At 39.9% G+C, this 15092-nt stretch overlaps 1 protein-coding gene across 1 annotated transcript; it reads right to left on the bottom strand.

Moving 5' to 3' along the window:
• Nucleotides 1-36: 36 nt before the first annotated feature.
• Nucleotides 37-10586, bottom strand: LOC139118596 (uncharacterized). The gene is made up of 6 exons (XM_070682001.1): nt 10452-10586; nt 6041-6190; nt 4377-4511; nt 1285-1453; nt 678-795; nt 37-397 (listed from the first exon to the last, which is right to left on the bottom strand). The coding sequence occupies exons 1-6, from the start codon at nt 10492-10494 to the stop codon at nt 203-205; spliced, it is 810 nt and encodes a 269-aa protein (XP_070538102.1). The 5' UTR covers nt 10495-10586; the 3' UTR covers nt 37-202.
• Nucleotides 10587-15092: the final 4506 nt, after the last annotated feature.

Raw genomic sequence — 15092 nt, 5'->3', positions numbered from 1 at the left:
GTTTCTTGAGAAAGCTAATGAATGCATGCACATACATGTATTTTGGGTCAGTTTATTTCATTTTCTGTATGAGCTATCTTCTCGCCGATAATGAAACAGCAACATAAAATCAGATTGTAAACACTGCAAATTCATTGGCTGAATTCTTCACTTTTTTCTTAAAATCGTGTGGTAGACCAAATGAGTGTCTTTTGCACCACCATTAACTACTGAAAGCACAGTGAGTGTGACTGCTGTGACCCGCATCTCCAGGACCGAGGTTTTCACGGGCACCACTTGATGAGCACATGTTCATCCATGTTCTGTAGTCGCTACCACTCTTAACTTGGAAGTCGACAGCCGTTCCTTGGTAGTGCCAGGAATTTGATGAGTGGCAGGCTCCGGCGATAGAATTGACCTGTGGACATAGATTAATGAAAAAAATGTTAAAATGAGCACCAAGCAATACAGTTCTGTGATAAGGTGTCCGCAAACAGTTTCTCTCTCAGATAGCCCCTTTTTTATTCAGAAGGGAGGGGGAAAGAAATCGGGGTAATTTTACAAAACGATTATGGAAGGGATCAAATTTTACAATAAACAGAGGGGGTTCAACAGATACAGGGGTGATTAGTGAAACTTAGAAAAATTACAGTGACGTTGAAAAGAACTATTTCAGGTGACGAGATTCACTTTAGTACCTGCAGTTTGTTGCTTGGAGTTGCCGAGTTACTGTTCAGAACGTCCAAGATGTACTGCAAAACGCTGGTCTTGAGGCAGGTATAGCCACCAGGTGAACAGCCAGAAGAGCAACAATAACTGCAAATCAGACAGCAAACCGCATCAAAATGAATGTTGTTGAATGGAATGCGGTCACTCTAGCTTACACAGGGTTTTACACAGCCATACATAGTTTACAGAACGCAATGATTCTCACCTGAGTGGGAAAAAGTGGCTAACATGCAGCGGCTCGGAAGTTTTTAGTTGATTGGTGGATTGTGTCTACTCACAACAACTTAAAGAGTCTGAAACTAAGGCTACATGTTTTGCTGTTTCGAAACCGGGGAAGGCCAATAATAAGCTTGTGATGTCTTCATTTCTCGCATCAACGGCAACATTGAAACAACACATACAAACAACCAAAAAACCTTAAATTTTGATTTTCTATACACCAATGCTGGTAAGGCAGAGGTCTAACGATCAGGCTCTATCCAAAGTGTCAGTTCTCATGATCTCAGTGAGGAAAATTGACTCAGTGATGGCCAGGCAGCAAGGTTGAAATGGGGGCGCTGTTGTCAGACTACTCACTTTGATCTCTTGGCCTGGTTGCCATTACAAGTGTCCTTGATATTATTGTAAGAGTCAGCACCATCATTGACTCCAGATGGATTGGTTGTGAGCAAGTAGACAGAACCGTGGTTTAAAATTTGACATGCCAGATTTTGAGCTGTCGATCCGCAGCTGCCTCCCCCGCCACCTGTGAAGAAAAAGGGAAGGAAGATGCGCAATGCTTTCGTATTCGAAAGGTGTTTAATACTACGAGCTGCGAGCACAAGCTGGAGCATGAGTATGTGCTAAGACGTCGGGTATGTATGTATGTATGTATGTATGTATGTATGTATGTATGTATGTATGTACGTATGTATAACACGATTGGAACTATTTTGGGATAATTGGTGGTGAAGCGATGTAATTTCATCTGCTTTTCTTTTTATATTACACACTTGTATTTATGAGCAATTTGCAATATTGCAACGTTCAGCTATATGGCACCTGACACTTTAAGAAATTTGCAAAATTTGAAAATCCAATTATCCCGAATTAGTTCCAATCGTTATATGTATGTATGTATGTATGTATGTATGTATGTATGTATGTATGTATTTATCTATCGATCGATCATCTATTCCTCGATCTCCCAAACTATGCATCTATCTATCTACGTACTTAGCCAGCTATTTGTCAAACATGTATTCACGTAAAACCGTTTCTGGAACTTTGCATTGTGACAAAAAACAAAGCAAAATCCAATAGCGTAAGACATCAAAACGTTATTATATTAGTATATCCAGAGAAGTTGCAAGTTACCAAGTACAGCTGTGTAAAGTACTTTTTAGATTTGATGACTTGTGATCCTTAACATTTTTGATATTCATTTGCTGTCTGTCTTTTGATCATATATAAATGGAATTATAAATCGTCTGAAAATAACTACTTCCAATGTATATTATTCATTTATCACAAATACTTTCAAAACAGCAACATGGATACAAGAAGTCTCTCTCTATTCTCGGGGTGTAATGCTTCATGACAACAAGTGTGTAATGCTGCATGGCAACCAGTGTCTAATGCTGCACGGCAACCAGTGTCTAATGCTGCATGGCAACCAGTGTCTAATGCTGCATGGCAACCAGTGTCTAATGCTGCACGGCAACCAGTGTCTAATGCTGCATGGCAACCAGTGTCTAATGCTGCACGGCAACCAGTGTCTAATGCTGCATGGCAACCAGTGTCTAATGCTGCATGGCAACCAGTGTCTAATGCTGCATGGCAACCAGTGTCTAATGCTGCACGGCAACCAGTGTCTAATGCTGCATGGCAACCAGTGTCTAATGCTGCATGGCAACCAGTGTCTAATGCTGCATGGCAACCAGTGTCAAAAGCTGCATGGCAACTAGTGTCTAATGCTGCATGGCAACCAGTGTCTAATGCTGCATGGCAACCAGTGTCTAATGCTGCACGGCAACTAGTGTCTAATGCTGCATGGCAACCAGTGTCTAATGCTGCATGATGCATGGCAACTAGTTTCTAATGCTGCATGACAACCAGTATCTAATGCTTCATGGCAACCAGTGTCAAAAGCTGCATGGCAACTAGTGTCTAATGCTGCACGGCAACCAGTGTCTAATGCTGCATGACAACCAGTGTCTAATGCTGCACGGCAACCAGTGTCAAAGCTGCATGGCAACCAGTGTCTAATGCTGCATGGCAACCAGTGTCTAATGCTGCACGGCAACCAGTGTCTAATGCTGCATGGCAACCAGTGTCTAATAATGCATGGCAACCAGTGTCTAATGCTGCATGGCAACTATTGTCAAATGCTATAAGGCAACCAGCGTCAAAAGCTGCATGGCAACCAGTGTCAAATGCTGCATGGCAACTAGTGTCAAATGCTGCATGGCAACCAGTGTCTAATGCTGCATAGCAACCAGTGTCTAATGCTGCACGGCAACCAGTGTCTAATGCTGCATGACAACCAGTGTCTAATGCTGCACGGCAACCAGTGTCAAAGCTGCATGGCAACCAGTGTCAAATGCATGGCAACTAGTGTCAAATGCTGCATGACAACCAGAGTCTAATGCTGCATGGCAACCAGTGTCTAATAATGCATGGCAACCAGTGTCTAATGCTGCATGGCAACTATTGTCAAATGCTATAAGGCAACCAGCGTCAAAAGCTGCATAACAACCAGTGTCTAATCCTGCATGGCAACTAGTGTCTAATGCTGCATGGCAACTATTGTCAAATGCTGCATGGCAACTAGTGTCTAATGCTGCATGGCAACCAGTGTCTAATGCTGCATGGCAACCAGTGTCTAGGGTAATGCTGCATGGCAACCAGTGTCAAATGCTGCATGGCAACTATTGTCAAAGGCTGCATGGCAACCAGTGTCTAATGCTGCATGGCAACCAGTGTCTAATGCTGCATGGCAACCAGTGTCAAATGCTGCATGGCAACCAGTGTCTAAAGCTGCATGGCAACCAGTGTCTAATGCTGCATGGCAACCAGTGTCTAATGCTGCATGGCAACTATTGTCAAAAGCTGCATGGCAACTAGTGTCTAATGCTGCATGGCAACCAGTGTCTAATGCTGCATGGCAACCAGTGTCTAACGCTGCATGGCAACCAGTGTCTAATGCTGCATGGCAACCAGTGTCAAATGCTGCATGGCAACCAGCGTCTAATGCTGCATGACAACCAGTGTCTAAAGCTTCATGGTAACCAGTGTCTAATGCTGCATGACAACCAGTGTCTAATGCTGCATGTCTATTAAATAGAAAAGACTAGTGGTATATGTTAAATTCCAGGGCTAAGTTTGATAAATAGGACGTTCCCAAAAGGGCATATTCCTAAATGACCCTCTTCACCCCCCCCCTCCCTCCATCTTAATTGCTGAGAGCTTCCTCAGAGGGAAGGAGGGAAAACGCCGTTTTCATAAAAACAAATGCAATATGGTGAAAGAACTCGCTCTGCAAAGGGGTCAACACAAGCATACAAGCAGCAGAACGGTAATGTACAAATATTTAGAGTCCAATTGTCTCTCCCTGCCCCCCCCCCCCCCAATCTCACTGCATAATAACTTAAATCATTGAATTATTAAGTATCGTTTGCCTTACGTACAGTCTGGGGTGCTGTAACAACATCTGACGTTTGACGCTTGGCTGGGACATTGTCCGCTGATGTAATTCCCGTAGGGGCAGCAATAGTCATAATGACAAACGCCACCATTGTCCTGGCATGGTGATTCGTTGTAAGCTGAGAGAGAGAGAGAGAGAGAGAGAGAGAGAGAGAGAGAGAGAGAGAGAGATTATGGATCGTTTTCGTTTTAAAACGCTAGAATTTTTTATTAAAGTCACCATAACGAGTCTCCCTGAACGGATTAAAATAACAACAATTACTCCAGAACTGTGCTGTTTTAACTTTATCACAGGTACTGTAACCTTTCATGACTTCTACCGATAAAAGAAAACATAATGTTTTTAGTGTGAGAGTCACAGATCACATGAAGTAGTCCCGTTTACCAATTAGGTACCGTTCAGTTTTTACGGCCGGGGGGGGCCGGCAAAATCCAGGGGGGGGTCATCATAATTTTGGAATCCGCAAAGGGGGGGTCATTGCTTTTTCACTGGTAGGAAAGGGGGGGTCACCACATTTTCAAAAACATAATACCAACAATAAAGTTCACTTTATGCCATGGCCATGATCGACCCTCTTTACCGGCGGGCCGCCTTCGGCGGCCCACTACAATAAATATACATTATGTATTACCCATGACCCTCTTAATGGGCAGACGCCTTTGGCGGCCCACTCCAATTAGGTTTACTTCATGCAATGGCCATGATTGACCCTCTTTACCGGCGGGCCGCCTGCGGCGGCCCACTACAATAAATTGACTTTATGTAATACCCCACAGCAATCTTACCGTAAAATTCCCAATTGAAGACGCGGCTTGTATTAGAAACATTTTTGGGGGACCCCTGGGATCACGCACTGAATATTGGTAATGGCCGCACGCCTTCAGCGGCCCTGTCCAGTAAAGTCTACTTTATGCAATAGCCATGATCGACCCTCTCTACTGGCGTGCCACCTTTGGTGCCCCACTAGAATAAAGTTGACTTTACGTAATGGCCCATGACCCTCTTAACCGGAGGGCTGCCTTTGGCGAACCACTCCAATAAAGTTTACTTTATACAATGTCCATGGACATGAGTTGTCTATGGAAATGAAGTTAAAAATTGCCTTACAGTCGTCCTAATTAACAGACGTTTCAATGGATGTGGCTGAGAAGTTTGTGCACTGGCATCGAATAAAGTGCGCCGCGTACCGGAGTTCAAATCCAAACCATGCGGGTAAATTTGACATATGGGTTTTGGTTATTTTTCAAGGGGGGGGGGGGTCATCAATTTTTTTCGTCTGACAAAGGGGGGGTCATCTTTTTTTCACAAAAATGCACGGGGGGTCTATATTTTTTTGAACACCGGCGACAAGATTTTGCCGCCCCCCCCCAGGCCGTAAAAACTGAACGCTCCCTTAGTAGCTCTGGATACAAAAATGTTGAACAAAATAACTGCATGGCTGTCTTTGAATTTGTAACGGCGAAGACGTGATCATTATTGTCAGTCATAGGACACTGCCTTTCTATGATCGACGAACAAGGGTTTTGCTGAAAGACTCGAAATAGTTTCAGTCGTTTCCACCGGATCACGTGATAGAGCTGGTCTGGCAGGGACTAAACTCCCCACAGTCTATATGGTTTATAAAGATAAATAATTAGTTTCACTTACGGCATGTTGGCGTGCTGTAGCAGCACCTGATGTCACCTGACTGCGTCGGACATTGGCCGCTGATGTAATTGCTGTAAGGACAACAGGATGTGGCGACACATATGCCACCATTGCCAGAACAAGGCTGCTCTTGGTAGGGTTCTATCTGACCTGTAAACGAGCAAGAAAATTGTCCTTACATAACTTTCATAATACACAGTGAGAAAATTGCCGGGGACGGGGTACTATTATGGGGGCCCGTTCTGGTCAAAATTATGTTTTATTAATTTTAGTATGTTAGAATTAATTTTATGTAGACTGGAATTAATTTACTAGCACCTCGAATTAATTGTATGTTTCTTTTAATTAATTGTTATATGCTTTAATTAATTTTGTGTAGTCATGCCGAATTAATTTTTATGTGTTCCAATTAATTATTTCTGCTTATCTTTGCTGTAATTAATTTTATGTAGTCGAGAATTAATTTTGCAAACATTTCAAATTATTTATGTGTTTTTTATGTGCCGGAATTAATTTTATGTAGTCTAGATTTAATATATTAATTCCTTCAATTAATTTTGGGTTCAAAATGTTTTCACATGCTGCAATTAATTTAATGTGTGCTAGAATTAATTTCTACTAGTGTCTTGAATTAATTTTGTGTTCGGTCGAAATAATTATGTGTGTTCGCTCGAATTAATTATGTGTTTGAGCGAATTAATTATGTGTGTTCGCTCGAATTAATTATATGTGTTTGCTCGAATTAATTATATGTGTTTGCTCGAATTATTTTCGGCCGATCCCACAGTCCTTTGCGCACGCTTTCTTAAATCAATATGGCGGCTCCCGACCGGAGTGGTATTATTCAGGCGCTCGCACCGTGATCAGATCTGTGAAAATGGAAATCAATAAACTGATCACAAAAACTTTTGTACGCTTAATACAGTGTACACTGCACTACACTACAGTAGGCCTATAAGATGATTGGCAAAGCCCGATAGAAAGGGTAAACGTTCGCGTCTGACGTAAACACAAAATTGGTCGGACTTCGCTCTATGGGCAATCACATACACGATCCCTCAGACAGGAGACACTACAAAAGTTTTTGTAATCAGTTTATTGATTTCCATTTTCACATATCATGGTTCGAGCGCCTGAATAGTATCACTCCGGTCCACAGGCGTACGGAATGTTTCCTAGATCGTCGTCGGATGGGAAGTGACTAACACTGCACTGTGAGGCCGAAGGCCGAACCTCGGTACTGTATTCTTATACGTCGGATGGGAAGTGACTAACACTGCACTGTGAGGCCGAAGGCCGAACCTCGGTACTGTATTCTTATACAGTACCGAGGTTCGGCCTTCGGCCTCACAGTGCAGTGTTAGTCACTTCCCATCCGACGACGATCTAGGAAACATTCCATACGCCTGTGCTCCGGTCGGGAGCCGCCATATTGATTTAAGAAAGCGTGCGCAAAGGACTGTGGGATCGGCCGAAAATAATTCGAGCAAACACATATAATTAATTCGAGCAAACACATATAATTAATTCGAGCGAACACATATAATTAATTCGCTCAAACACATAATTAATTCGAGCGAACACACATAATTAATTCGACCGAAAACAAAATTAATTCAAGACACTAGTAGAAATTAATTCTAGCACACATTAAATTAATTGCAGCACGTGAAAACATTTTGAACCCAAAATTAATTGAAGGAATTAATATATTAAATCTAGACTACATAAAATTAATTCCGGCACATAAAAAACATATAAATAATTTGAAATGTTAGCAAAATTAATTCTAGACTACATAAAATTAATTACAGCAAAGATAAGCAGAAATAATTAATTGGAACACATAAAAATTAATTCGGCATGACTACACAAAATTAATTAAAGCATATAAAAATTAATTAAAAGAAACATGCAATTAATTCGAGGTGCTAGTAAATTAATTCCAGTTTACATAAAATTAATTCTAACATACTAAAATTAATAAAACATAAATTTGACCAGAACGGACCCCCATATACTCCTGTAGTAAGATGTGCGGGTATGTGCCGCGTGCCCGAATGAGTCACTCTTCCCCAAACACTTATCACTGTTCATCAGAAATATCTAAAATATGGATTAGTAACAAATGAAATGTCCCCATACTTCAGGAAAACTGTCACATGCTGTAGAATTACGACAAAAATTCCTTCTAATTGGTCGAGAAAATCCCTAAGAATGGATTATGTGTTCGGAATATTCCTAGGTACCCTTATAATCAACTTATAGGCGGCACAACTAATATGTAAGAAAATATTACGAGTAGCCCCCCCCCCCCATTTTCCTAGATTGCTTATAAAAGAGAAAAAATAAGATCTTATGAGCAGATTATATTCTGGTAATTTCGCTCCATTTATGAATCACTTTCATCGATCTACCACAGGAAACGAACGTACATGTAACAGTACTAGTCTGCGGAGACTTGGCACCGCTCTCATTTGCTAGTCTAAAATTCTCTTAAGGTAGTATGCGCCTCAAAAGTGAAAGATCTAAACTTTTGCTCAAACTTTCCTCAATAAAACTTTCAACCATTCTTTACCAAATCGACAATAAAAATCAGGGGTCACCGTGCCAAGTTTGGAACTAGCGAAACAAATTTCTCAACATTTTACGATATTTCAAATTTTAAATGGCCGCCATCCCTGTGTTAACTCTATGGGTAAAGAGAAATTTTTTTCTTTCTCCAGGAGCTTTGATGAGCCCCACCAGTGGTAAATCAGAAGAGAATTGTAGAAATTTGACAGTTCGAATACCTTTCTCTGGGGCGCGTTCTACCTTAACAAGCCTTTGAACGAGGCTATATTGTAAACTGGAAATACAGCACATCTGTGAGAAGTTCCCATTGATAACACTATCAGTTTTCATCTGTACAGCCCTAGTTAAGGTAATTGTTTCTGTCGATTCTGGAGTGATCACGTCGATGATCTACCAAATTGTCTAAAATTTATTGTGCGCACCTCAGAGAAACAAACGAGACGAAAGAGTTGTCATACAAACCGACGAAATCTGGCAATTTTATAGGCACAACTACAACTAAGTTTTGATAGTTTTTTTAGGAAACGTGGTTATTTGCTGTTTCTTTCTAAAAAGTTTGAAATAAACACCTGAAGGACAGAATAAACACCTGAACAGCGTCGTATGTACATGTACAAACACGACGTAGTATGTGCAATGATCGATGTTGTGGTCGGCAACGGTTGATGTGAATTCTTTCTTGTCCAAAATTCATTTGTCAACAATGGCATGGTACAGTACACAGAATACATATCGTATCGATGGTTTAACCCGAAGCCTTTCTACACAATTTTGGGCACGGAACAAAGCATTTTATTAATAAACAAGCGACCTGACGGCTGATACGGCTACCGCAGTGTAACCATTTTGTGACATAACTATTTTTGACACGTGTTGATGAAGAAGATGGAAATCTTTGATAGCTCATTTCAGGATAGCCTGACTAAAAATGTCAAAAATAGCTGAAAAAATACACAATTGAAGATTTCATCATAATTTGAACATATCACATTAAGATCATCCCTGAGAACATGTCCAGCAAAGCTATGAGACGAGCAGTTTTTGAGAAACAAATTTTTTGCCCAAAAAGGGCACAAATTGCCCAACAAATTAAATGCATATTTCACCATAATTTTAATATATCATATTAGGATAACTAATAGAAACCTGTATACCAAATAACAAAGCTATAATACGAGTAGTTTTTGAGAAACAAGATTTTTGACCCAAAATCGCAAAAATTGCCCCAAAAATACAAAATTATAGATTTCGTCATAATTTTAATATCATATTTCGATCATATGTATGAACCTGTGTACCAAATATTAGAACTATGATACGAGTAGTTTTTGAGAAACATTTTTTTGTTACAAAAAATTGCAAAAATTGCCCCAAAAATAAAAACTTGTTCATTTCATCATATTTAATATCACATTTCGATCATATCTATGAACCTGTGTACCAAATATCAGAACTGTCAGACAAGCGATTTGTCGAAATAATTTTCTGACAAAAAAAACAAAAACTGCCATAAAAAAATTTGCATATTTCACCTCAATTTTAGCAACCTAACTGAGGTCACCCCACGTGAACTGCATATCGAATTTCAAGCAATCGGACATGCGGTTTCAGAGAAGGCAATTGTTGACGGACGATGGACGGGCGACGGAAAACCAGCGAAGCTAAAAAGAGGCCGAAAAGGTGGCAACACAGCTTCGGGCCCTGAAGATTTGCTAGACTGATTTACACAGCTGCTAGTTTCATTTTGAGTTTTACTAAAATTTGAAGGCTTATCTGAAAAGATTTTTGAATAGTAGCTACCTACTGTTCAAAAGTATCATACAAGTTTTTATCTTACCCAGAGCAATTCCAACCAAACCCAACAAAATCAGTACATTCATCTTTGACGATCGGGACTGCGCTTTTTACGTTCCAAGTTCCAATATGATGCCGACCGCGACAGAAGAGTCTGTTATAAGCATTATATCCGCAAGTGTCGTGTGCAAAGAGATGTGGTGATACATATCGTTGGAGCTATGGATTCACAAATGCTTGCACATGCCTCATGTAGCCCACATCAGATAAACAAAGTTTACCGATTGCTGAAAGCATGAAAAATAGCTTTTTATCATTTTAACATGTGTGAGGTTTCTCATAATTTTATTTTATATTTACAATGTGCAGGACATGCTTATCATTTTAATTTGGTTTTATTGCATTTGTTCTTTTCAGCAGCAAAACAATAAATAGAAAACTATCTTTTCTTAATTGACTATGGCTAAAATGATCTATTTTCACACGAAACCCAGTTTCCAGCACATGTAGGTTTCTCACTTGAATTAACTTTTAATATCTTGAACTATGACCTAGATAGCACAGCTGGGTGCACTTTAATTGTGAGGAATGGATACATCAGATCTTCACATATCGTAACATTTTTCACGAAACTGTCAACAGAGGAATGGAAATGACTGCCTCTGTCGACGGTTTCCAACTTTAAATCGTGGTACCCAATATCGAAATTTCATTTTTCGGGCTCATTCCTGTTGTTTGCATTTATTTCGTTTTATTTGCCTATTCTATTTATCTCACTGTATTATAGTTTATTTGCTCTTGTTCAGCTTTGACAAACATTGATGCCTGTCAACTATACACTATATTCTCTTCACCTATTCTCTGTGGCTATGATGTTTAGGTAGAAAGCGCCTCTAAAGTGAAGGACTTCCACAATCGAACTTTCAAACACTCTCTTACCACATCGCGAATAAAAATCAGGGGTCATCGTTCAAATTTTGGCACTAGAGAACTAATTACCTAACATGTACTGATATTTGAAATTCAATGCCATTCCTTTGTTAACTCTATGGGGAAAATAACGTTTTTCGATTTCGAAAAGCTAGGGCGGTGAAAATTGTTCTCACTCCAAGAGCTTTAAAATGGACCCCTACAGGTCGTGGATCAGAAAAGGATTGTAAAATGTTGGTAGTCCGAAAATCTGTCCGCGGGGTGCATTTCACCTTGAAAAAACTCGACATTGTTGAGAAGTGACCTCGATCCGAATCTCACGGTTGTCCAATTAATATGACCAACAACATGGTTCAAAAGGAAAAGTTATTGATCGGGAAAAGTTTCGTTATTCACCGAACGCTTAACAAACACAGGATGTCGAATCATGTGGAAACATTCCGACGGTGAAATTGTTCAAAAGACCTTATGCACACTTAAAGGGATATAGTCGTCGGAACTGCGCCTGTGCGATTTTCTTGTTTACAAACAATGTATTTCGTGCACGATATCAAGATGCACCTCATCATCATAGCTGCAACATTTAAATTATACGATGATAGATTATGACAGACATGTTTTAACTTTCATCAATCACCATTGTGTCTTGGATACATTGTTGCCATGGGTCGTGTGGGTCCCATACAACCTTTGAGCGCAGTTACGACGACTGTATCCCTTTAATCCTTATTTCGAGTCCAGGCTTAAGGTAATATGCACCTCGAAAGTAAAAGACTTAAACTTTTTCTCTAACTTTCCTCAAGGAATCTTTTAATCATTCTCTTTCAAAATCAAGAATAAAAATTGGGGGTCACCGTGCAAATTTTGGTACTAGAGAAACAAATTACCCAAAATTTACAGATATTAGAAATTCAAAATGGCCGCCATCCCGGTGTTAACTCTATGGAGAAAAATCAAAATTTTTGAATTTCGAAAAACTAAGCCGGTGAAAAGTTTTCTTTCACCAAGAGCTTTGAAATGAACCCCTACATGTGGTATATCAGAAGAGAATTGTAAAAGTTTGAGAATCCGAACGTCTGTCCCCGAGGTGCCTTCTACCTTAACGTGGACACTGGTCCCCGGATAAGGTCCATATGAAGGGTTGCGGCAGCTATATGCACCCATGCAATACAGCCGATGTTAGCATATAAACAATAAGAACCTTGTTTTTTACGCCTTGATGTCACAGATACAAAATGTCATACCCATTTTAGGTAAACCATCGTGTCGTGTCCTTGCAGACGTTAAAACGGTCAAAACATAATAAATCCGCTGCAATTACATTCTATCTTGATCTATATAAACTGCACCAATCAGCGAACAAATGTTTACACTTTACAGTAACTGTTTAATATTCTTTTAATTTGGGTCAATAATTTGATTTCATAATGGAGGGTTGTCAAAGGTATATGTTGTGTGACGATATTTTCCCAAGATTATACCTATCTGTAGTGTATCTACATTCACTCACATATCGAAGTATCATCGTCGTAAACCACACACCCCTTTACGGCAACAGCTCTATGTTTATACCTTGGATTTTCGCGAACTATTGGCAAGAATTAACACTTGCTTAAAGCACACGAACATTTTACCATTGAGTTTAATGGTTGGGTGCTTTTTACCATGGTGACATCGTTAGAAATAAATTGACAATAATTATAAAGCAATAAATGGCGCGTGTACCTGGGATACAATTTGTGTGAGTCGTCGATAGAGAAGGATTTGTACAATGCCATCAAAGTCGGGAAGCGCTTGTGTAATTGGGGAGTGTATATGTATAAGAAACAAAAGCCTACAAAAATCGCATGACAGCAGTCTGTATGCGCTTAATGCTGTTGACCTTTGAGTATGTCATTGATAAGAAGATAATGATACTTTTAGTAACGTTGAAGACGACGACAGTGATGATGAGTGTGACGGTAAGAATGTTGGTATGAATAGTAACAGGCGCATGGACTATGTTTGACAGCGATACAGATGAATGTTATGGAAACTACGATGAAATGATCGACACAAAAAGATTATTATTAACGACAGAAGCTTCAATCAAAATATCATGCTGTCAACAATTAATTAAGCGAAAAGAGACTGTATAGTGGTTAATGACGATCTTAACGGAAAACTACTTCCTAAAGTTTAAATGTGAGAGAATGATATTTGTTGTGTCCATGCGTCGAATGCCGTTTACGGTTGCTTTCAATTGTAACAATAATCGGACATAGACAATCGCGCACATAGCGTACTACTAACTCAGCCTGGAAGTTTCATCCACTTTACCTGTCTTTTTCGTTGCAAAAAGTAACAAAGTTGCCTTGGTTTTGGAAATTGGCATTTCCAAGATTATTTTCGCTGATTGTGATCAATGAAAAAAATGTCATCAGAATAGTACGTACCGATAGTGCAACCTGCTTGGAGATTACTGTCAGAGTAAGATGTAGAATATTTTATGAATGTTCATGGCACCTTGTCGGGGTTGACAGTCTGCAGTATGCAAAGGGTCCCATGGTAGAGTATTCAAACTAAAAGGTAAATGCTGCGGTTTTGTCCAGAGTCAAAGATCAATTGTGAAAGTTCTACAGCGAAAGGGCATTAATGCTGTTATGTTGTGTCTGTTAGGCGTCATCTAGCGTTTCCTGTTATCACAAATCCCATCAGACAAATATCATGATAGAAGTTTATGATTTTGTTAAGGTACACGGCCTCACCCCACCTCAACAGTGGTTTGATAAATTACATCAGCGTGTAGCATATCTAAATTAATGTACCTATATATCTATATTCATACATTTTCAGAATTTTGATGAGAGATAGACAGCAGTTTATGATTATGTTTATTAAAAGTACACAGCCCCCGCCACCACCTCAACAGTGGTTTGATAAATTAGATCAGCGTGTAGCATATCTAAATAGGCTATATATATCTACATAAATCTATATTTACTATATTTACAGATTATTCACCTGAGCCTTCAAACTACGCTTTCTTCCTGCATCAAAAAACAAGTGAATAGGAAGAGAGTGGTTTATTAATGGGTCTTGAGGAAGGCATGTGGTTGTGATAATCTGCCTGCAAAATCACTAGCTATTCCTACTGTTAGGATTACAAAGGCCCTTTGTGATATCCTCAATCTGTCATTTCAAAATCGCCCGTTTCCCGATGCATTTAATATTGCTAAAATGGTTGCAATGTTCATAAAAGGCCCTAGAGATGCATCTTGAAACTATCGCCCCATCCTGTTTTGTCCCTAAGAAGTAAAATTCTGGAGAAGGTTGTAAATAAATAGGTCATGAAACTCTTAGAGAGGTATAGCTGCAATAATTTGTAGCCCTGAAGGGGCTGGGCCGTGTGGTTAGGCTTCTGTTGTGTGGCTGGCCCTATACCCTAGTTGGGGCATGGCGCCAGTCGCACGACAGAAGCCCAAGCCGCACGGCCCAGCCTCGCACCAGGGCCACAATTATTGCAGCTAAAGAGAGGTATAGCGTGCTGCTTAGGCACCAACATGGCTTTTGTGACAAATGGAGTGTTAAGTCATACCTCACAGACCTCATGAATAAGTTCAATCAGCAACGTGATCAAAGAAAATCAACAACTGGAATTTATATTGCCTTATTTACGAAGGCATTTGACACCATAGATCATATACTCTTATCAAAACTCAAACGTCATGCACTATGGGGAAAAAATTGCGAGACCGGAGCGAGAAAGTGACTC

This window comes from Ptychodera flava, chromosome 19 (genome assembly GCF_041260155.1).
Source record: "Ptychodera flava strain L36383 chromosome 19, AS_Pfla_20210202, whole genome shotgun sequence".
NCBI lineage: Eukaryota > Metazoa > Hemichordata > Enteropneusta > Ptychoderidae > Ptychodera > Ptychodera flava.
The sequence above is the reverse complement of the archived record's forward strand: the minus strand, read 5'-3'. Positions and strand labels throughout refer to the sequence as shown.